This window comes from Oncorhynchus mykiss, chromosome 22, assembly GCF_057628025.1.
Source record: "Oncorhynchus mykiss isolate SJ-2025 chromosome 22, ASM5762802v1, whole genome shotgun sequence".
NCBI lineage: Eukaryota > Metazoa > Chordata > Actinopteri > Salmoniformes > Salmonidae > Oncorhynchus > Oncorhynchus mykiss.
The window spans coordinates 56,010,636-56,034,243 of NC_143043.1; the positions used below are offsets into that span (position 1 = coordinate 56,010,636).

General features: G+C 50.6%; 1 protein-coding gene across 3 annotated transcripts in view; it reads left to right on the forward strand.

The window, feature by feature from the left end:
• Positions 1-23,132, forward strand: part of LOC110502196 (ras-associated and pleckstrin homology domains-containing protein 1) — a 147,797-nt gene extending 124,665 nt beyond the window's left edge. For all 3 annotated transcript variants that reach the window (XM_036959495.2, XM_036959496.2, XM_090216466.1), the window contains 3 exons: positions 16,297-16,417; positions 17,391-17,524; positions 19,659-23,132. In XM_036959495.2, coding sequence (XP_036815390.2) covers positions 16,297-16,417; positions 17,391-17,524; positions 19,659-21,926 — 2,523 coding nt within the window. In that variant the 3' untranslated portion in view covers positions 21,927-23,132. The remainder of the gene's footprint in view (positions 1-16,296; positions 16,418-17,390; positions 17,525-19,658) is intronic.
• The last annotated feature ends 476 nt before the right edge of the window (positions 23,133-23,608 follow it).

The following is a 23,608-nucleotide window of genomic DNA, read 5'->3' on the forward strand; positions in this document are numbered from 1 at the left end:
CCTGACCGACTAATGAATACACCTGACCGCCTAATGAATACACCTGACCACCTGACCGGCTAATGAATACACCTGACCGGCTAATCAATACACCTGACCGGCTAATCAATACACCTGACCGACTAATCAATACACCTGCCCGACTAATCAATACACCTGACCGACTAATGAATACACCTGCCCGACTAATCAATACACCTGACCGACTAATGAATACACCTGACCGCCTAATGAATACACCTGACCACCTGACCGGCTAGTGAATACACCTGACCGGCTAATCAATACACCTGACCGGCTAATCAATACACCTGACCGACTAATCAATACACCTGACCGACTAATCAATACACCTGCCCGACTAATCAATACACCTGACCGACTAATGAATACACCTGACCGCCTAATGAATACACCTGACCACCTGACCGGCTAATGAATACACCTGACCGGCTAATCAATACACCTGACCGGCTAATCAATACACCTGACCACCTGACCGGCTAATGAATACACCTGACCGACTAATCAATACACCTGACCACCTGACCGGCTAATGAATACACCTGCCCGACTAATCAATACACCTGACCACCTGACCGGCTAATCAATACACCTGCCCGACAAAATCAATACACCTGACCGACTAATGAATACACCTGACCGGCTAATGAATACACCTGACCGGCTAATGAATACACCTGACCACACCTGACCGGCTAATGAATACACCTGCCCGGCTAATCAATACACCTGACCACCTGACCGGCTAATGAATACACCTGACCGACTAATGAATACACCTGACCACCTGACCGGCTAATGAATACACCTGACCGGCTAATCAATACACCTGATTGGCTAATCAATACACCTGACCATCTAACCGGCTAATCAATACACCTGACCGGCTAATGAATACACCTGACCGGCTAATGAATACACCTGCCCGGCTAATCAATACACCTGCCCGGCTAATCAATACACCTGCCCGGCTAATCAATACACCTGACCACCTGACCGGCTAACCAATACACCTGACCGGCTAATCAATACACCTGACCACCTGACCGGCTAAGCAATACATCTAACCGGCTAATCAATACACCTGAGCGGCTAATGAATGCACCGGACCGGCTAACCAATGCACCTGACCGGCTAATGAATACACCTGACCGGCTGATGAATACACCTGACGGCTAATGAATACACCTGCCCGGCTAATGAATACACCTGACCGGCTAATCAATACACCTGCCCGGCTAACCAATACACCTGACCGGCTAACCAATACACCTGACCGGCTAACCAATACACCTGACCGGCTAACCAATACACCTGACCGGCTAACCAATACACCTGACCACACCTGACCGGCTAACCAATACACCTGACCGGCTAACCAATACACCTGCCCGGCTAATCAATACACCTGACCGGCTAATCAATACACCTGCCCGGCTAACCAATACACCTGACCGGCTAATCAATACACCTGCCCGGCTAACCAATGCACCTGACCGGCAAACCAATACACCTGACCGGCTAATCAATACACCTGCCCGGCTAACCAATACACCTGACCGGCTAATCAATACACCTGACCGGCTAACCAATGCACCTGAACGGCTAATGAATACACCTGCCCGGCTAATGAATACACCTGCCCGGCTAATGAATACACCTGACCGGCTAATGAATACACCTGACCGGCTAACCAATACACCTGACCGGCTAATGAATACACCTGCCCGGCTAACGAATACACCTGCCCGGCTAACGAATACACCTGCCCTGCTAATGAATACACCTGACCGGCTAACCAATACACCTGACCGGCTAACCAATACACCTGACCGGCTAATGAATACACCTGCCCGGCTAATGAATACACCTGCCCGGCTAATCAATACACCTGACCACCTGACCGGCTAATGAATACACCTGCCCGGCTAATGAATACACCTGCCCGGCTAATCAATACACCTGACCACCTGACCGGCTAATGAATACACCTGACCGGGCTAATCAATACACCTGACCGGCTAATGAATACACCTGACCGGCTAATGAATACACCTGACCGGCTAATGAATACACCTTACCACCTGACCGGCTAATGAATACACCTGACCGGCTAATCAATACACCTGACCGGCTAATGAATACACCTGACCGGCTAATCAATACACCTGACCACCTGACCGGCTAATCGATACACCTGACCGGCTAATCAATACACCTGACCGGCTATCAATACACCTGACAGGCTAACGAATAAACCTGACCGGCTAACCAATACACCTGCCCGGCTAATGAATACACCTGCCCGACTAATGAATACACATGACCGGCTATGAATACACCTGACCGGCTAACCAATACACCTGACCGGCTAACCAATACACCTGACCACACCTGACCGGCTAACCAATACACCTGACCACACCTGACCGGCTAACCAATACACCTGACCGGTTAACCAATACACCTGACCGGCTAACCAATACACCTGACCGGCTAACCAATACACCTGACCGGCTAACCAATACACCTGACCGGCTAACCAATACACCTGACCACCTGACCGGCTATCAATACACCTGACCACCTGACCGGCTAATGAATACACCTGACCGGCCAATGAATACACCTGACCGGCTAATCAATACACCAGCCCGGCTAATGAATACCCCTGCCCGGCTAACGAATACACCTGCCCGGCTAATGAATACACCTGCCCGGCTAACGAATACACCTGCCCGGCTAATGAATACACCTGACCACCTGACCGGCTAATGAATACACCTGCCCGGCTAATGAATACACCTGCCCGGCTAACGAATACACCTGCCCGGCTAACGAATACACCTGCCCGGCTAACGAATACACCTGCCCGGCTAATGAATACACCTGACCGGCTAATCAATACACCTGACCACCTGACCGGCTAATGAATACACCTGACCGGCTAATGAATACACCTGACCGGCTAATCAATACACCTGACCACCTGACCGGCTAATGAATACACCTGACCGGCTAATCAATACACCTGACCGGCTAATCAATACACCTGACCACCTGACCGTCTAATGAATACACCTGAGCGGCTAATCAATACACCTGACCGGCTAATCAACACACCTGACCACCTGACCGGCTAATGAATACACCTGACCGGCTAACGAATACACCTGACTGGCTAACCAATACACCTGACCGGCTAATCAATACACCTGACCCGGCTAATCAATACACCTGCCCGGCTAATCAATACACCTGCCCGGCTAATCAATACACCTGCCCGGCTAATGAATACACCTGCCCTGCTAATGAATACACCTGACCGGCTAATGAATACACCTGCCCGGCTAATGAATACACCTGACCGGCTAATGAATACACCTGCCCGGCTAACCAATACACCTGCCCGGCTAATCAATACACCTGACCGGCTAATGAATGCACCTGCCCGGCTAATCAATACACCTGCCCGGCTAATCAATACACCTGCCCGGCTAATCAATACACCTGCCCGGCTAATCAATACACCTGCCCGGCTAATGAATACACCTGACCGGCTAATGAATACACCTGACCGGCTAATGAATGCACCTGCCCGGCTAATCAATACACCTGCCCGGCTAATCAATGCATCTGCCCGGCTAATCAATACACCTGACCGGCTAATCAATGCACCTGCCTGGCTAATGAATGCACCTGCCCGGCTAATGAATACACTTGACCGGCTAACCAATACACCTGACCGGCTAATGAATGCACCTGCCCGGCTAATCAATACACCTGATCGGCTAACCAATACACCTGACCGGCTAATCAATACACCTGACCACACCTGACCGGCTAACCAATACACCTGACCGGCTAACCAATACACCTGCCCGGCTAACGAATACACCTGCCCGGCTAATCAATACACCTGCCCGGCTAACGAATACACCTGCCCGGCTAATCAATACACCTGCCCGGCTAATCAATACACCTGCCCGGCTATTGAATACACCTGCCTGGCTAATCAATACACCTGACCGGCTAATGAATACACCTGACCGGCTAACCAATACACCTGACCACCTGACCGGCTAATGAATACACCTGCCCGGCTAATCAATACACCTGACCACCTGACCGGCTAATGAATACACCTGCCCGGCTAATGAATACACCTGCCCGGCTAATCAATACACCTGACCACCTGACCGGCTAATGAATACACCTGACCGGGCTAATCAATACACCTGACCGGCTAATGAATACACCTGACCGGCTAATCAATACACCTGACCGGCTAATCAATACACCTGACCACCTGACCGGCTAATCAATACACCTGACCGGCTAATGAATACACCTGACCGGCTAATGAATACACCTGCCCGGCTAATGAATACACCTGCCCGGCTAATCAATACACCTGCCCGGCTAATCAATACACCTGCCCGGCTAATGAATACACCTGCCCGGCTAACCAATACACCTGCCCGGCTAATCAATACACCTGACCGGCTAATGATTACACCTGACCACCTGACCGGCTAATGAATACACCTGCCCGGCTAATGAATACACCTGCCCGGCTAATGAATACACCTGCCCGGCTAATGAATACACCTGACCGGCTAATCAATACACCTGCCCGGCTAATGAATACACCTGACCACCTGACCGGCTAATGAATACACCTGACCGGCTAATGAATACACCTGACCACCTGACCGGCTAATGAATATACCTGACCGACTAATGAATACACCTGACCGGCTAATGAATACACCTGACCGGCTAATCAATACACCTGCCCGGCTAATGAATACACCTGACCGACTAATGAATACACCTGACCACACCTGACCGGCTAATGAATACACCTGCCCGGCTAATCAATACACCTGACCACCTGACCGGCTAATGAATACACCTGACCGACTAATGAATACACCTGACCACCTGACCGGCTAATGAATACACCTGACCGACTAATGAATACACCTGACCGGCTAATGAATACACCTGACCACCTGACCGGCTAATGAATACACCTGACCGACTAATGAATACACCTGACCGGCTAATCAATACACCTGACCGGCTGATCAATACACCTGACCGGCTAACCAATACACCTGACCGGCTAATGAATACACCTGACCGGCTAATGAATACACCTGACCACCTGACCGGCTAATGAATACACCTGACCACCTGACCGGCTAATGAATACACCTGCCCGGCTAATGAATACACCTGCCCGGCTAATGAATACACCTGCCCGGCTAATGAATACACCTGACCGGCTAATCAATACACCTGCCCGGCTAATGAATACACCTGACCACCTGACCGGCTAATGAATACACCTGCCCGGCTAATGAATACACCTGACCGGCTAATGAATACACCTGACCACCTGACCGGCTAATGAATATACCTGACCGACTAATGAATACACCTGACCGGCTAATGAATACACCTGACCGGCTAATCAATACACCTGCCCGGCTAATGAATACACCTGACCGACTAATGAATACACCTGACCACACCTGACCGGCTAATGAATACACCTGCCCGGCTAATCAATACACCTGACCACCTGACCGGCTAATGAATACACCTGACCGACTAATGAATACACCTGACCACCTGACCGGCTAATGAATACACCTGACCGACTAATGAATACACCTGACCGGCTAATGAATACACCTGACCACCTGACCGGCTAATGAATACACCTGACCACCTGACCGGCTAATGAATACACCTGACCGACTAATGAATACACCTGACCGGCTAATCAATACACCTGACCGGCTGATCAATACACCTGACCGGCTAACCAATACACCTGACCGGCTAATGAATACACCTGACCGGCTAATGAATACACCTGACCACCTGACCGGCTAATGAATACACCTGACCTACTAATGAATACACCTGACCGACTAATGAATACACCTGACCGACTAATGAATACACCTGACCGGCTAATGAATACACCTGACCGGCTAATGAATACACCTGACCAGCTAATCAATACACCTGACCGGCTGATCAATACACCTGCCCGGCTAATGAATACACCTGCCCGGCTAATGAATACACCTGCCCGGCTAATGAATACACCTGACGGCTAATCAATACACCTGCCCGGCTAATGAATACACCTGACCACCTGACCAGCTAATGAATACACCTGCCCGGCTAATGAATACACCTGACCGGCTAATGAATACACCTGCCCGGCTAATGAATACACCTGACCGGCTAATGAATACACCTGACCACCTGACCGACTAATGAATACACCTGACCGACTAATGAATACACCTGACCGGCTAATGAATACACCTGACCGGCTAATCAATACACCTGCCCGGCTAATGAATACACCTGCCCGGCTAATGAATACACCTGACCACCTGACCGGCTAATGAATACACCTGACCGACTAATGAATACACCTGACCACACCTGACCGGCTAATGAATACACCTGCCCGGCTAATCAATACACCTGACCACCTGACCGGCTAATGAATACACTTGACCGACTAATGAATACACCTGACCACCTGACCGGCTAATGAATACACCTGACCGACTAATGAATACACCTGACCGGCTAATGAATACACCTGACCACCTGACCGGCTAATGAATACACCTGACCGGCTAATGAATACACCTGACCACCTGACCGGCTAATGAATACACCTGACCGACTAATGAATACACCTGACCGGCTAATGAATACACCTGACCACCTGACCGACTAATGAATACACCTGACTCGCTAATGAATACACCTGACCGGCTGATCAATACACCTGACCGGCTAACTAATACACCTGACCGGCTAATCAATACACCTGCCCGGCTAATGAATACACCTGACCGGCTAATCAATACACCTGACCGACTAATGAATACACCTGCCCGTCTAATGAATACACCTGCCCGGCTAATCAATACACCTGACCACCTGACCGGCTAATGAATACACCTGCCCGGCTAATCAATACACCTGACCACCTGACCGGCTAATGAATACACCTGACCGGCTAATCAATACACCTGCCCGGCTAATGAATACACCTGACGACCTGACCGGCTAATCAATACACCTGCCCGGCTAATGAATACACCTGACCGGCTAATGAATACACCTGCCCGGCTAATGAATACACCTGACCGGCTAATGAATACACATGCCCGGCTAATGAATACACCTGACCGGCTAATGAATACACCTGACCACCTGACCGGCTAATGAATACACCTGACCGGCTATTGAATACACCTGACCGGCTAATCAATACACCTGCCCGGCTAATGAATACACCTGCCCGGCTAATGAATACACCTGACCACCTGACCGGCTAATGAATACACCTGACCGACTAATGAATACACCTGACCACACCTGACCGGCTAATGAATACACCTGACCGGCTAATCAATACACCTGATTGGCTAATCAATACACCTGACCATCTAACCGGCTAATCAATACACCTGACCGGCTGATCAATACACCTGCCCAGCTAATGAATACACCTGCCCGGCTAATGAATACACCTGACCGGCTAATCAATACACCTGCCCGGCTAATGAATACACCTGACCACCTGACCGGCTAATGAATACACCTGCCCGGCTAATGAATACACCTGACCGGCTAATGAATACACCTGCCCGGCTAATGAATACACCTGACCGGCTAATGAATACACCTGCCCGGCTAATGAATACACCTGACCGACTAATGAATACACCTGACCGGCTAATGAATACACCTGACCGGCTAATCAATACACCTGCCCGGCTAATGAATACACCTGCCCGACTAATGAATACACCTGACCACACCTGACCGGCTAATGAATACACCTGCCCGGCTAATCAATACACCTGACCACCTGACCGGCTAATGAATACACTTGACCGACTAATGAATACACCTGACCACCTGACCGGCTAATGAATACACCTGACCGACTAATGAATACACCTGACCGGCTAATGAATACACCTGACCGGCTAATCAATACACCTGCCCGGCTAATGAATACACCTGCCCGACTAATGAATACACCTGACCACACCTGACCGGCTAATGAATACACCTGCCCGGCTAATCAATACACCTGACCACCTGACCGGCTAATGAATACACCTGACCGACTAATGAATACACCTGACCACACCTGACCGGCTAATGAATACACCTGCCCGGCTAATCAATACACCTGACCACCTGACCGGCTAATGAATACACCTGACCGACTAATGAATACACCTGACCACCTGACCGGCTAATGAATACACCTGACCGACTAATGAATACACCTGACCGGCTAATGAATACACCTGACCACCTGACCGGCTAATGAATACACCTGACCGGCTAATGAATACACCTGACCACCTGACCGGCTAATGAATACACCTGACCGACTAATGAATACACCTGACCGGCTAATGAATACACCTGACCACCTGACCGACTAATGAATACACCTGACTGGCTAATGAATACACCTGACCGGCTGATCAATAACCTGACCGGCTAACCAATACACCTGACCGGCTAATCAATACACCTGCCCGGCTAATGAATACACCTGACCGACTAATGAATACACCTGCCCGGCTAATGAATACACCTGCCCGGCTAATCAATACACCTGACCACCTGACCGGCTAATGAATACACCTGCCCGGCTAATCAATACACCTGACCACCTGACCGGCTAATGAATACACCTGACCGGCTAATCAATACACCTGCCCGGCTAATGAATACACCTGACGACCTGACCGGCTAATCAATACACCTGCCCGGCTAATGAATACACCTGACCACCTGACCGGCTAATGAATACACCTGCCCGGCTAATGAATACACCTGACCGGCTAATGAATACACCTGCCCGGCTAATGAATACACCTGACCGGCTAATGAATACACCTGACCACCTGACCGGCTAATGAATACACCTGACCGACTAATGAATACACCTGACCGGCTAATGAATACACCTGACCGGCTAATCAATACACCTGCCCGGCTAATGAATACACCTGCCCGGCTAATGAATACACCTGACCACCTGACCGGCTAATGAATACACCTGACCGACTAATGAATACACCTGACCACACCTGACCGGCTAATGAATACACCTGCCCGGCTAATCAATACACCTGACCACCTGACCGGCTAATGAATACACCTGACCGACTAATGAATACACCTGACCACCTGACCGGCTAATGAATACACCTGACCGACTAATGAATACACCTGACCGGCTAATGAATACACCTGACCGGCTAATGAATACACCTGACCACCTGACCGGCTAATGAATACACCTGACCGGCTAATGAATACACCTGACCACCTGACCGGCTAATGAATACACCTGACCGACTAATGAATACACCTGACCGGCTAATGAATACACCTGACCACCTGACCGACTAATGAATACACCTGACTGGCTAATGAATACACCTGACCGGCTGATCAATACACCTGACCGGCTAACCAATACACCTGACCGGCTAATCAATACACCTGCCCGGCTAATGAATACACCTGACCGGCTAATCAATACACCTGACCGACTAATGAATACACCTGCCCGGCTAATGAATACACCTGCCCGGCTAATCAATACACCTGACCACCTGACCGGCTAATGAATACACCTGCCCGGCTAATCAATACACCTGACCGGCTAATGAATACACCTGACCGGCTAATCAATACACCTGCCCGGCTAATGAATACACCTGACGACCTGACCGGCTAATCAATACACCTGCCCGGCTAATGAATACAACTGACCACCTGACCGGCTAATGAATACACCTGCCCGGCTAATGAATACACCTGACCGGCTAATCAATACACCTGCCCGGCTAATGAATACACCTGACCACCTGACCGGCTAATGAATACACCTGCCCGGCTAATGAATACACCTGCCCGGCTAATCAATACACCTGACCACCTGACCGGCTAATGAATACACCTGACCGGCTAATGAATACCCCTGCCCGGCTAATGAATACACCTGACCGGCTAATGAATACACCTGCCCGGCTAATCAATACACCTGACCACCTGACCGGCTAATGAATACACCTGCCCGGCTAATGAATACACCTGCCCGGCTAATCAATACACCTGACCACCTGACCGGCTAATGAATACACCTGACCGGGCTAATCAATACACCTGACCGGCTAATGAATACACCTGACCGGCTAATGAATACACCTGACCGGCTAATCAATACACCTGACCGGCTAATCAATACACCTACCACCTGACCGGCTAATCAATACACCTGACCGGCTAATCAATACACCTGACCGGCTAATGAATACACCTGCCCGGCTAATGAATACACCTGCCCGGCTAATCAATACACCTGACCGGCTAATCAATACACCTGCCCGGCTAATGAATACCCCTGCCCGGCTAACCAATACACCTGCCCGGCTAATCAATACACCTGACCGGCTAATGAATACACCTGACCGGCTAATCAATACACCTGACCGGCTAATGAATACACCTGACCGGCTAATCAATACACCTGCCCGACTAATGAATACACCTGACCGGCTAACCAATACACCTGACCGGCTAATCAATACACCTGACCGGATAATGAATACACCTGACCGGCTAATGAATACCCCTGCCCGGCTAATGAATACACCTGACCGGCTAATGAATACACCTGCCCGGCTAATGAATACACCTGCCCGGCTAATGAATACACCTGCCCGGCTAATGAATACACCTGACCGGCTAATCAATACACCTGCCCGGCTAATGAATACACCTGACCCCCTGACCAGCTAATGAATACACCTGACCGGCTAATGAATACACCTGACCGGCTAATGAATACACCTGACCGACTAATGAATACACCTGACCGGCTAATGAATACACCTGACCGGCTAATCAATACACCTGCCCGGCTAATGAATACACCTGCCCGGCTAATGAATACACCTGACCACCTGACCGGCTAATGAATACACCTGACCGACTAATGAATACACCTGACCACACCTGACCGGCTAATGAATACACCTGCCCGGCTAATCAATACACCTGACCACCTGACCGGCTAATGAATACACCTGACCGACTAATGAATACACCTGACCGGCTAATGAATACACCTGACCGACTAATGAATACACCTGACCGGCTAATGAATACACCTGACCGGCTAATCAATACACCTGACCGGCTGATCAATACACCTGCCCGGCTAATGAATACACCTGACCGGCTAATCAATACACCTGACCGACTAATGAATACACCTGCCCGGCTAATGAATACACCTGCCCGGCTAATCAATACACCTGACCACCTGACCGGCTAATGAATACACCTGACCGACTAATGAATACACCTGACCACACCTGACCGGCTAATGAATACACCTGCCCGGCTAATCAATACACCTGACCACCTGACCGGCTAATGAATACACCTGACCGACTAATGAATACACCTGACCACCTGACCGGCTAATGAATACACCTGACCGACTAATGAATACACCTGACCGGCTAATGAATACACCTGACCACCTGACCGGCTAATGAATACACCTGACCGGCTAATGAATACACCTGACCACCTGACCGGCTAATGAATACACCTGACCGACTAATGAATACACCTGACCGGCTAATGAATACACCTGACCACCTGACCGACTAATGAATACACCTGACTGGCTAATGAATACACCTGACCGGCTGATCAATAACCTGACCGTCTAACCAATACACCTGACCGGCTAATCAATACACCTGCCCGGCTAATGAATACACCTGACCGACTAATGAATACACCTGCCCGGCTAATGAATACACCTGCCCGGCTAATCAATACACCTGACCACCTGACCGGCTAATGAATACACCTGCCCGGCTAATCAATACACCTGACCACCTGACCGGCTAATGAATACACCTGACCGGCTAATCAATACACCTGCCCGGCTAATGAATACACCTGACGACCTGACCGGCTAATCAATACACCTGCCCGGCTAATGAATACACCTGACCACCTGACCGGCTAATGAATACACCTGCCCGGCTAATGAATACACCTGACCGGCTAATGAATACACCTGCCCGGCTAATGAATACACCTGACCGGCTAATGAATACACCTGACCACCTGACCGGCTAATGAATACACCTGACCGACTAATGAATACACCTGACCGGCTAATGAATACACCTGACCGGCGAATGAATACACCTGCCCGGCTAATGAATACACCTGCCCGGCTAATGAATACACCTGACCACCTGACCGGCTAATGAATACACCTGACCGACTAATGAATACACCTGACCACACCTGACCGGCTAATGAATACACCTGCCCGGCTAATCAATACACCTGACCACCTGACCGGCTAATGAATACACCTGACCGACTAATGAATACACCTGACCACCTGACCGGCTAATGAATACACCTGACCGACTAATGAATACACCTGACCGGCTAATGAATACACCTGACCGGCTAATGAATACACCTGACCACCTGACCGGCTAATGAATACACCTGACCGGCTAATGAATACACCTGACCACCTGACCGGCTAATGAATACACCTGACCGACTAATGAATACACCTGACCGGCTAATGAATACACCTGACCACCTGACCGACTAATGAATACACCTGACTGGCTAATGAATACACCTAACCGGCTGATCAATACACCTGACCGGCTAACCAATACACCTGACCGGCTAATCAATACACCTGCCCGGCTAATGAATACACCTGACCGGCTAATCAATACACCTGACCGACTAATGAATACACCTGCCCGGCTAATGAATACACCTGCCCGGCTAATCAATACACCTGACCACCTGACCGGCTAATGAATACACCTGCCCGGCTAATCAATACACCTGACCGGCTAATGAATACACCTGACCGGCTAATCAATACACCTGCCCGGCTAATGAATACACCTGACGACCTGACCGGCTAATCAATACACCTGCCCGGCTAATGAATACAACTGACCACCTGACCGGCTAATGAATACACCTGCCCGGCTAATGAATACACCTGACCGGCTAATCAATACACCTGCCCGGCTAATGAATACACCTGACCACCTGACCGGCTAATGAATACACCTGCCCGGCTAATGAATACACCTGCCCGGCTAATCAATACACCTGACCACCTGACCGGCTAATGAATACACCTGACCGGCTAATGAATACCCCTGCCCGGCTAATGAATACACCTGACCGGCTAATGAATACACCTGCCCGGCTAATCAATACACCTGACCACCTGACCGGCTAATGAATACACCTGCCCGGCTAATGAATACACCTGCCCGGCTAATCAATACACCTGACCACCTGACCGGCTAATGAATACACCTGACCGGGCTAATCAATACACCTGACCGGCTAATGAATACACCTGACCGGCTAATGAATACACCTGACCGGCTAATCAATACACCTGACCGGCTAATCAATACACCTACCACCTGACCGGCTAATCAATACACCTGACCGGCTAATCAATACACCTGACCGGCTAATGAATACACCTGCCCGGCTAATGAATACACCTGCCCGGCTAATCAATACACCTGACCGGCTAATCAATACACCTGCCCGGCTAATGAATACCCCTGCCCGGCTAACCAATACACCTGCCCGGCTAATCAATACACCTGACCGGCTAATGAATACACCTGACCGGCTAATCAATACACCTGACCGGCTAATGAATACACCTGACCGGCTAATCAATACACCTGCCCGACTAATGAATACACCTGACCGGCTAACCAATACACCTGACCGGCTAATCAATACACCTGACCGGATAATGAATACACCTGACCGGCTAATGAATACCCCTGCCCGGCTAATGAATACACCTGACCGGCTAATGAATACACCTGCCCGGCTAATGAATACACCTGCCCGGCTAATGAATACACCTGCCCGGCTAATGAATACACCTGACCGGCTAATCAATACACCTGCCCGGCTAATGAATACACCTGACCCCCTGACCAGCTAATGAATACACCTGACCGGCTAATGAATACACCTGACCGGCTAATGAATACACCTGACCGACTAATGAATACACCTGACCGGCTAATGAATACACCTGACCGGCTAATCAATACACCTGCCCGGCTAATGAATACACCTGCCCGGCTAATGAATACACCTGACCACCTGACCGGCTAATGAATACACCTGACCGACTAATGAATACACCTGACCACACCTGACCGGCTAATGAATACACCTGCCCGGCTAATCAATACACCTGACCACCTGACCGGCTAATGAATACACCTGACCGACTAATGAATACACCTGACCGGCTAATGAATACACCTGACCGACTAATGAATACACCTGACCGGCTAATGAATACACCTGACCGGCTAATCAATACACCTGACCGGCTGATCAATACACCTGCCCGGCTAATGAATACACCTGACCGGCTAATCAATACACCTGACCGACTAATGAATACACCTGCCCGGCTAATGAATACACCTGCCCGGCTAATCAATACACCTGACCACCTGACCGGCTAATGAATACACCTGCCCGGCTAATCAATACACCTGACCACCTGACCGGCTAATGAATACACCTGACCGGCTAATCAATACACCTGCCCGGCTAATGAATACACCTGACCACCTGACCGGCTAATCAATACACCTGCCCGGCTAATGAATACACCTGACCACCTGACCGGCTAATGAATACACCTGCCCGGCTAATGAATACACCTGACCGGCTAATGAATACACCTGCCCGGCTAATGAATACACCTGACCGGCTAATGAATACACCTGCCCGGCTAATGAATACACCTGCCCGGCTAATGAATACACCTGACCGGCTAATGAATACACCTGCCCGGCTAATGAATACACCTGACCGGCTAATGAATACACCTGCCCGGCTAATGAATACACCTGACCGGCTAATCAATAAACCTGACCGACTAATGAATACACCTGCCCGGCTAATGAATACACCTGCCCGGCTAATCAATACACCTGACCGGCTAATGAATACACCTGACCACCTGACCGGCTAATGAATACACCTGCCCGGCTAATGAATACACCTGCCCGGCTAATGAATACACCTGACCGGCTAATGAATACACCTGCCCGACTAATGAATACACCTGACCGGCTAATGAATACACCTGACCGGCTAATGAATACACCTGACCGGCTGATCAATACACCTGACCGGCTAATGAATACACCTGACCGGCTGATCAATACACCTGACCGGCTAATGAATACACCTGACCGGCTAATGAATACACCTGACCGGCTAATGAATACACCTGACCGGCTAATGAATACACCTGACCGGCTAATGAATACACCTGACCACCTGACCGGCTAATCAATACACCTGACCACCTGACCGGCTAATGAATACACCTGACCGGCTAATGAATACACCTGACCACCTGACCGGCTAATCAATTCACCTGCCCGGCTAATGAATACACCTGACCGGTTAATGAATACACCTGCCCGACTAATGAATACACCTGACCGGCTAATGAATACACCTGACCACCTGACCGGCTAATGAATACACCTGACCGGCTAATGAATACACCTGACCACCTGACCGGCTAATCAATACACCTGCCTGGCTAATGAATACACCTGACCGGCTAATGAATACACCTGCCCGACTAATGAATACACCTGACCGGCTAATGAATACACATGACCGGCTAATGAATACACCTGACCGGCTAATGAATACACCTGACCGGCTAATCAATACACCTGCCCGGCTAATGAATACACCTGACCGGCTAATGAATACACCTGCCCGACTAATGAATACACCTGCCCGACTAATGAATACACCTGACCGGCTAATGAATACACCTGCCCGGCTAATGAATACACCTGACCAGCTAATGAATACACCTGCCCGACTAATGAATACACCTGACCGGCTAATGAATACACCTGCCCGACTAATGAATACACCTGACCGGCTAATGAATACACCTGCCCGGCTAATCAATACACCTGCCCGGCTAATGAATACACCTGCCCGGCTAATCAATACACCTGCCCGACTAATCAATACACTCATGTTGTCTGTTGACCTATGTGTCTTTGTCTCCAGTATGGGAAGACCCTGTATGTGAACTACCAGGAGGCTATGAAGAGGACTGAGGCAGCCTACGACTGGTCTTCTCTCTCTAGCTCCTCTATCAAGTCTGGATCCAGCTCCTCCAGCCTGCCTGGTGAGTGGTGGTGGACAGACACAACAACACACAAGTATAGCAGGGCTGAGGTCGATTCGTATCTCAATTCAGTCATTTCAGGAAGTACAATTTCATGAATTTCAGTTTACTTCCTGAAATGACTGAATTAGAATTGATTAGACACTAACCCGGCAGCAGTTACCCACTGACTTAGCAGTATGTATAAGATTTCTACTTGCTCTAATTCTCATTTCTCTGTCTCCCTCTCCTCCGTCCCTCTCTCCCTCCCTCCGTCCCTCCTTCCCTCCTCCTCTCCCCTCCCTCCCTCCCTTCCTTCTTCTCTCCTACCCCTCTCCCCCTCTTTCCTCTCTCCCTCTCCTCCCTCCTTCCCTACTCCTCTCCCCTCCCTTTCTCCCTCTCCTCTCCCTCTTTCCTCTCCCTCCCTCTTTCATCCCTTCCTTCCTTCCTACCTCTCTCCCCCTCTTTCCTCTCTCCCTCCCTCCCTCTTTCCTCTCTCCCTCCCTCCCCCTTTCCTCTCTCCCTCCCCCTTTCCCCTGTCCCTCCCTCTTTCCTCTCTCCCTCGCTCTTTCCTCTGTCCCTCCCTCTTTCCTCTGTCCCTCCCTCTTTCCTCTGTCCCTCCCTCTTTCCTCTGTCCCTCTCTTTCCTCTCTCCCTCCCTCTTTCCTCTCTCCCTCCCTCTTTCCTCTCTCCCTCCCTCTTTCCTCTCTCCCTCCCTCTTTCCTCACTCCCTCCCTCTTTCCTCTCCCTCCCTCTTTCCTCTCCCTCCCTCTTTCCTCTCTCCCTCCCTCCTTCCTCTCTCCCTCCCTCTTTCCTCTCTCCCTCCCTCTTTCCTCTCTCCCTCCCTCTTTCCTCACTCCCTCCCTCTTTCCTCTCCCTCCCTCTTTCCTCTCCCTCCCTCTTTCCTCTGTCCCTCCCTCTTTCCTCTGTCCCTCCCTCTTTCCTCTGTCCCTCCCTCTTTCCTCTCTCTCTCCCTCTTTCCTCTCTCCCTCCAGAGTCCCAGTCTACCCACTACAGTAGTGATAGTGGTGTTGCTGTGTCAGAGAACAACCTGTCAGGCCACAGCCGCTCTCAGAGCCAGGTCAGCTCCATCTTCTCCGAGGCCTGGAAGAGAGGCACCCAGGATGAGGTACCGCCTCCTCCTGTACTGACACCCTCACCTTACCCTGTCACCTGTCTCTATTGACCTGCCTCAGTATTCCCCACCAGTCTCTATTTACCTGCCTCAGTATTCCTCACCTGTCACCTGTCTCTATTGACCTGCCTCAGTATTCCTCACCTGTCACCTGTCTCTATTGACCTGCCTCAGTATTCCTCACCAGTCACCTGTCTCTATTGACCTGCCTCAGTATTCCTCACCAGTCACCTGTCTCTATTGACCTGCCTCAGTATTCCTCACCTGTCACCTGTCTCTATTGACCTGCCTCAGTATTCCTCACCTGTCACCTGTCTCTATTGACCTGCCTCAGTATTCCTCACCTTACCTCACCTTAGCCCAGTTCTACTCTTGTGTTTCAGAAGCCCAGTTCTCTACTCTTGTGTTTCAGAAGCCCAGTTCTCTACTCTTGTGTTTCAGAAGCCCAGTTCTCTACTCTTGTGTTTCAGAAGCCCAGTTCTCTACTCTTGTGTTTCAGAAGCCCAGTTCTCTACTCTTGTGTTTCAGAAGCCCAGTTCTCTACTCTTGTGTTTCAGAAGCCCAGTTCTCTACTCTTGTGTTTCAGAAGCCCAGTTCTCTACTCTTGTGTTTCAGAAGCCCAGTTCTCTACTCTTGTGTTTCAGAAGCCCAGTTCTCTACTCTTGTGTTTCAGAAGCCCAGTTCTACTCTTGTGTTTCAGAAGCCCAGTTCTCTACTCTTGTGTTTCAGAAGCCCAGTTCTCTACTCTTGTGTTTCAGAAGCCCAGTTCTCTACTCTTGTGTTTCAGAAGCCCAGTTCTACTCTTGTGTTTCAGAAGCCCAGTTCTCTACTCTTGTGTTTCAGAAGCCCAGTTCTACTCTTGTGTTTCAGAAGCCCAGTTCTCTACTCTTGTGTTTCAGAAGCCCAGTTCTCTACTCTTGTGTTTCAGAAGCCCAGTTCTCTACTCTTGTGTTTCAGAAGCCCAGTTCTACTCTTGTGTTTCAGAAGCCCAGTTCTACTCTTGTGTTTCAGAAGCCCAGTTCTACTCTTGTGTTTCAGAAGCCCAGTTCTCTACTCTTGTGTTTCAGAAGCCCAGTTCTCTACTCTTGTGTTTCAGAAGCCCAGTTCTCTACTCTTGTGTTTCAGAAGCCCAGTTCTCTACTCTTGTGTTTCAGAAGCCCAGTTCTCTACTCTTGTGTTTCAGAAGCCCAGTTCTACTCTTGTGTTTCAGAAGCCCAGTTCTCTACTCGTGTTTCAGAAGCCCAGTTCTCTACTCTTGTGTTTCAGAAGCCCAGTTCTCTACTCTTGTGTTTCAGAAGCCCAGTTCTCTACTCTTGTGTTTCAGAAGCCCAGTTCTCTACTCTTGTGTTTCAGAAGCCCAGTTCTTTACTCTTGTGTTTCAGAAGCCCAGTTCTCTACTCTTGTGTTTCAGAAGCCCAGTTCTCTACTCTTGTGTTTCAGAAGCCCAGTTCTCTACTCTTGTGTTTCAGAAGCCCAGTTCTCTACTCTTGTGTTTCAGAAGCCCAGTTCTCTACTCTTGTGTTTCAGAAGCCCAGTTCTCTACTCTTGTGTTTCAGAAGCCCAGTTCTCTACTCTTGTGTTTCAGAAGCCCAGTTCTAGCCCAGTTGTCCATTTATTTGTTTTTGTTTTCTGCTGAATGTAATGCCTCAATATAGTGACAAATGAACATGTCTTCCAGTGTGTGGCAAAGGTTTTCAAATAACATCATGTTTTTGTTTTCTAGCATAGTAGTAATGAAATCATTAATACAATATCATCTAACACAGATACATGTCTCTCTCTTTGTCTCTGTCTCACTCTCTGTGTCTCTCTCCGCTCTCTGTCTCTCGCTCTCTGTGTCTGTCTCGCTCTCTGTGTCTCTTTCTCGCTCTCTCTCTCGCTCTGTATCTTTCTTGCTCTCTCTCTCTCGTCTCTTTGTCTCTCGCTCTCTGTGTCTCCTCTCTCTCGTCTCTCTCTCTCTGTCTCTCGCTCTGTGTCTCCTCTCTCTCGTTCTCTCTCTTTATCTCTCTGTGTCTCGCTCACTCGTTCTCTTTCGTCTCTGTCTTTCGCTCTCTGTGTCTCTGTCTCTCTCGCTCTCTGTGTCTCGCTCTCTTTCTCTCTCTCTCTCTGTCTCTATGTCTCTCTCTAGTTGAGGATGGAGTCAGTGAGCAGACCCTATCCCCTGATGCTGCCCTCCATGCACCAGTCAGCCCCCCCTTCCCGAACCAGCTACACCAGTGTCTCCCCCGAATCCTCCCACTCTCCCCCCGACCCTCCACCTCCTTCTCCTCCCCCACTTCCCCACCCCCCTCACCAGGCTGCTCCTACCAACTTTGTCAAGTACAGCACCATCGCCCGCCTGCAGGGTGGCGCCAACCAGGCTGCCAATCATTACAGTGCCCAACCAATGGGCCAGCAGCAAGGCCCTCCGGCCCCGCCCCTCCAGTCTGTCAAACCCAACTACAACACGCTCCCATTGGCTCCCACTAACTACAACACCATGCCATTGGCTCCGAGCAACCCTCCTCCTCCTCCCCCTTGTTCCATGCCTGCTCCAGGCTCTGCCATGGCCTCTCTGAGGTTCAGCCTCCCCAGCTCTGTTCCTCAGTTCATCCCCCCTCCTCCCCCCCAGGCCCAAACACTGCCCCCCCCTCCTCCCCCAGAAGAGGACCACCAGTGCCCCCCTCTCAGTAACACTGGGTTGCAGCAGTTCTTGGCCCAAAAATTCCCCAATATGAACTATGATTTCTCTGAGCTGGATGGCCAACCTGAGTCCCCTCCTCCTCCTCCCCCTCCTGCCCTCTCCCCCCTGTCCCCCATACTGCCACCCCCCACACCTCCCAAAACCTTCTCTGGTGTCTTCGCGCCCCAGACCGCTCCTAAGACCTTTGGTCCAGGGATCCCCCTGTCCCCAGTGTCGCCCTACCCTCCTTCTGGTCCAATGAAAAAGCAGCAAAGCTTCTCTACAGGCCATTCGCCCAATCAGCCGCCTTCCACGATGCCCAAACAGCACATCTTCTCCTCTAAAACCCTCCCTCTGTCCGCCCCCATCTCCCCCACTCCCTCCCTGGCCAAACAGATAGTCAACCAGTTCCCAGGAGCCCCCCTGCCCCCACAGTCACCCCCGGCGGTCAAGGCTAAACCAAGATGGCAGCCAGGGGGTCAGATCCCACCTCAGTCCCCTGAATTCCCCCTTCCTCCTCCTCTCCCTCCTTCTGAGATGTGCTCCCCCATTAAGAAGTCTCCCTCCACCTCATCAACCGGCTCCTTCGGGAAGAGGGGGCCTCCTCCCACTCCCCAGCGCGCCTCCTCCATCAAGTCTAACTCCTCAGGGGAGTACCAGGAAGAGGCCCAGGTCCAGAGGCAGCCTAAGAAAGTGGAGTCTCTGGTCAGTAAGTTTGCCCAGCCTGGCCTCGGCTCCTGCAACTCCTCCACCGCCACCTTCTCTGGATCTCCTGCTAAAGATGTGGGGTCTCCTGCTCTTCCTGCTCCTCCTAAACCAGGCAAGCTGAACCTGTCAGCTCTCCCTCTAGTCCTCCAGGGTCTACAGACAGGGCAGCACCGCCAGCCCAGTGAAGAGTTCCCCTCTCCTCCTCAGTACCGCCAACCTAGTGAAGACTTCCCCTCTCTTCCTCAGTACCGCCAGCCCAGTGAAGAGTTCCCCTCTCCTCCTCAGTACCGCCAACCCAGTGAAGAGTTCCCCTCTCCTCCTCAGTACCGCCAACCCAGTGAAGAGTTCCCCTCTCCTCCTCAGTACCGCCAGCCTAGTGAAGACTTCCCCTCTCCTCCTCAGTACCGCCAGCCTAGTGAAGACTTCCCCCCTCCTCCTCCCGACTCTGAGCTGCTCCCCCCGCCACCCCTCCTCTCTGAGCTCCACCCGGGGGCCCCCAGGGTCGCAGTGGTAAACCCCCAGCCGCAGGCCACGCCCATCTCCCACCCCGTCAGCCAATCATCATGGAAGACCCAGTCACTCAAGAAGACTCCGCCTCTGACACTGCACAGGCTGTCCCGGAGTCACACGGTCCAGGAGCCCTTACCCCTGTCCCCTCCATACCAGCACCAGCATACCCCCCCAGCCTCCTTTGCCTGTCCCCTGCCCCCCACCTCCCCCGGGGTACCTAAGGGGGGCGGTACCCTCTCCTCGGTCCAACCCAACTTCCTGGAGGACCTGAACCGGACCTTGAAGAGGAAGTCCATCTCACGTCATGGCTCCCTCACGCGGCACGGTTCCTCCCGGCTGGAACCGGTCTCCATGGACGACATGGCCCTCCCTCCTCCACCCCCTCCGGACCAACATAGGGGGGGGCAGGGCGGGGGCCATGGGTACATGTCCTCAGGCTATGCAACGTTACGGCGGGGGCCGCGCCCTGCCCCGCCAAAACGGGATGAAAGCACCAAACTGACGGGTGAGTGGTAGCTAGGGGGATGAGGAGGACTTGGGCCGAGCTGCCCAGGCTATGGGACCCAGCAAGGTCCCAGTCTACAGACTATGGACCCATCAAGGCTACAGTCTACCGACTGACTACAGGCTATGGACCCATCAAGGTCCCAGTCTACAGACTGACTACAGACTATGGACCCATCAAGGCTACAGTCTACAGACTGACTACAGACTATGGACCCATCAAGGTTCCAGTCTACAGACTGACTACAGACTATGGACCCATCAAGGCTACAGTCTACAGACTGACTACAGACTATGGACCCATCAAGGCTACAGGCTATGGGACCCATCAAGGCTACAGGCTATGGGACCCATCAAGGTCCCAGTCTACAGGCTATGTACCCATCAAGGTCCCAGTCTACAGACTGACTACAGCCTATGGACCCATCAAGGTCCCAGTCTACAGACTGACTAAAGACTATGGACCCATCAAGGCTACAGTCTACAGGCTATTGGACCCATCAAGGTCCCAGTCTACAGACTGACTAAAGACTATGGACCCATCAAGGCTACAGTCTACAGGCTATTGGACCCATCAAGGTCCCAGTCTACAGACTGACTACAGCCTATGGACCCATCAAGGTCCCAGTCTACAGACTGACTATAGCCTATGGACCCATCAAGGTCCCAGTGTACAGACTGACTACAGACTATGGACCCATCAAGGTCCCAGTCTACAGACTGACTATAGCCTATGGACCCATCAAGGTCCCAGTCTACAGACTGACTACAGACTATGTACCCATCAAGGTCCCAGTCTACAGACTGATTACAGCCTATGGACCCATCTAGAGCACAGTCTACAGACTATATGGACCCTACAGGCTGCTCTCCCTACAAACCAAACGGACCCGAAACGTTCTTATTATACAATAAGAAACGTTCATTATGGCGTGCACTAATGAATACGACCCAGAACTCGGCCTGTCTCCTCTCGCCTCCTCTCCTCTCGTCTCGTCTCCTCTCGTCTCCTCTCGTGCCACACAGACAGGACTGAGCTGGATGAAGCACCTGTTCCTTGTAAATCCCAGATTGTTATTCCATCCTTTTGCCTACATTATAATAACTCTGTGAAAAGAGAGAGCAAGTTAAACCACCTATCAAGCTTTTCCACATGTTTGTGCCGCTTTGCATTGAATTATAACTAAAAAATAAACAAGAATTCAGCTGCAATATAAACAGGTACTGCATGGACATGTTGTTACCTTAGCAACTGTTTGGGGTTTGGGAGGGATGTATAGACGTGTATGATCATACAGTCAGTAGTATTCACCCCCTTGGATTTGTTCATATTGTTTTTGCGTTACAGACTGGGATTGAAATTTAATTCATTGTGATTTGTTTTTTTTGTAATTGATTCACACAATACTCTAATGTCAAACGGGAAAAATTCTAATCTTTTTATTTATTTTTCTTGTTAATTCAAAATAAAACACTGTTCATTAGATAAGTATTCACCCACCTGAGTCAATACACGTTAGAAAAACATTTGGCAGCGATTACAGCTGTGAGTATTCATGGGTGAGTCTCTAAGAGTCATTACAGCTGGGAGTCTTCATGGGTGAGTCATTACAGCTGTGAGTCTTCATGGGTGAGTCTCTAAGAGTCATTACAGCTGTGAGTCTTCATGGGTGAGTCTCTAAGAGTCATTACAG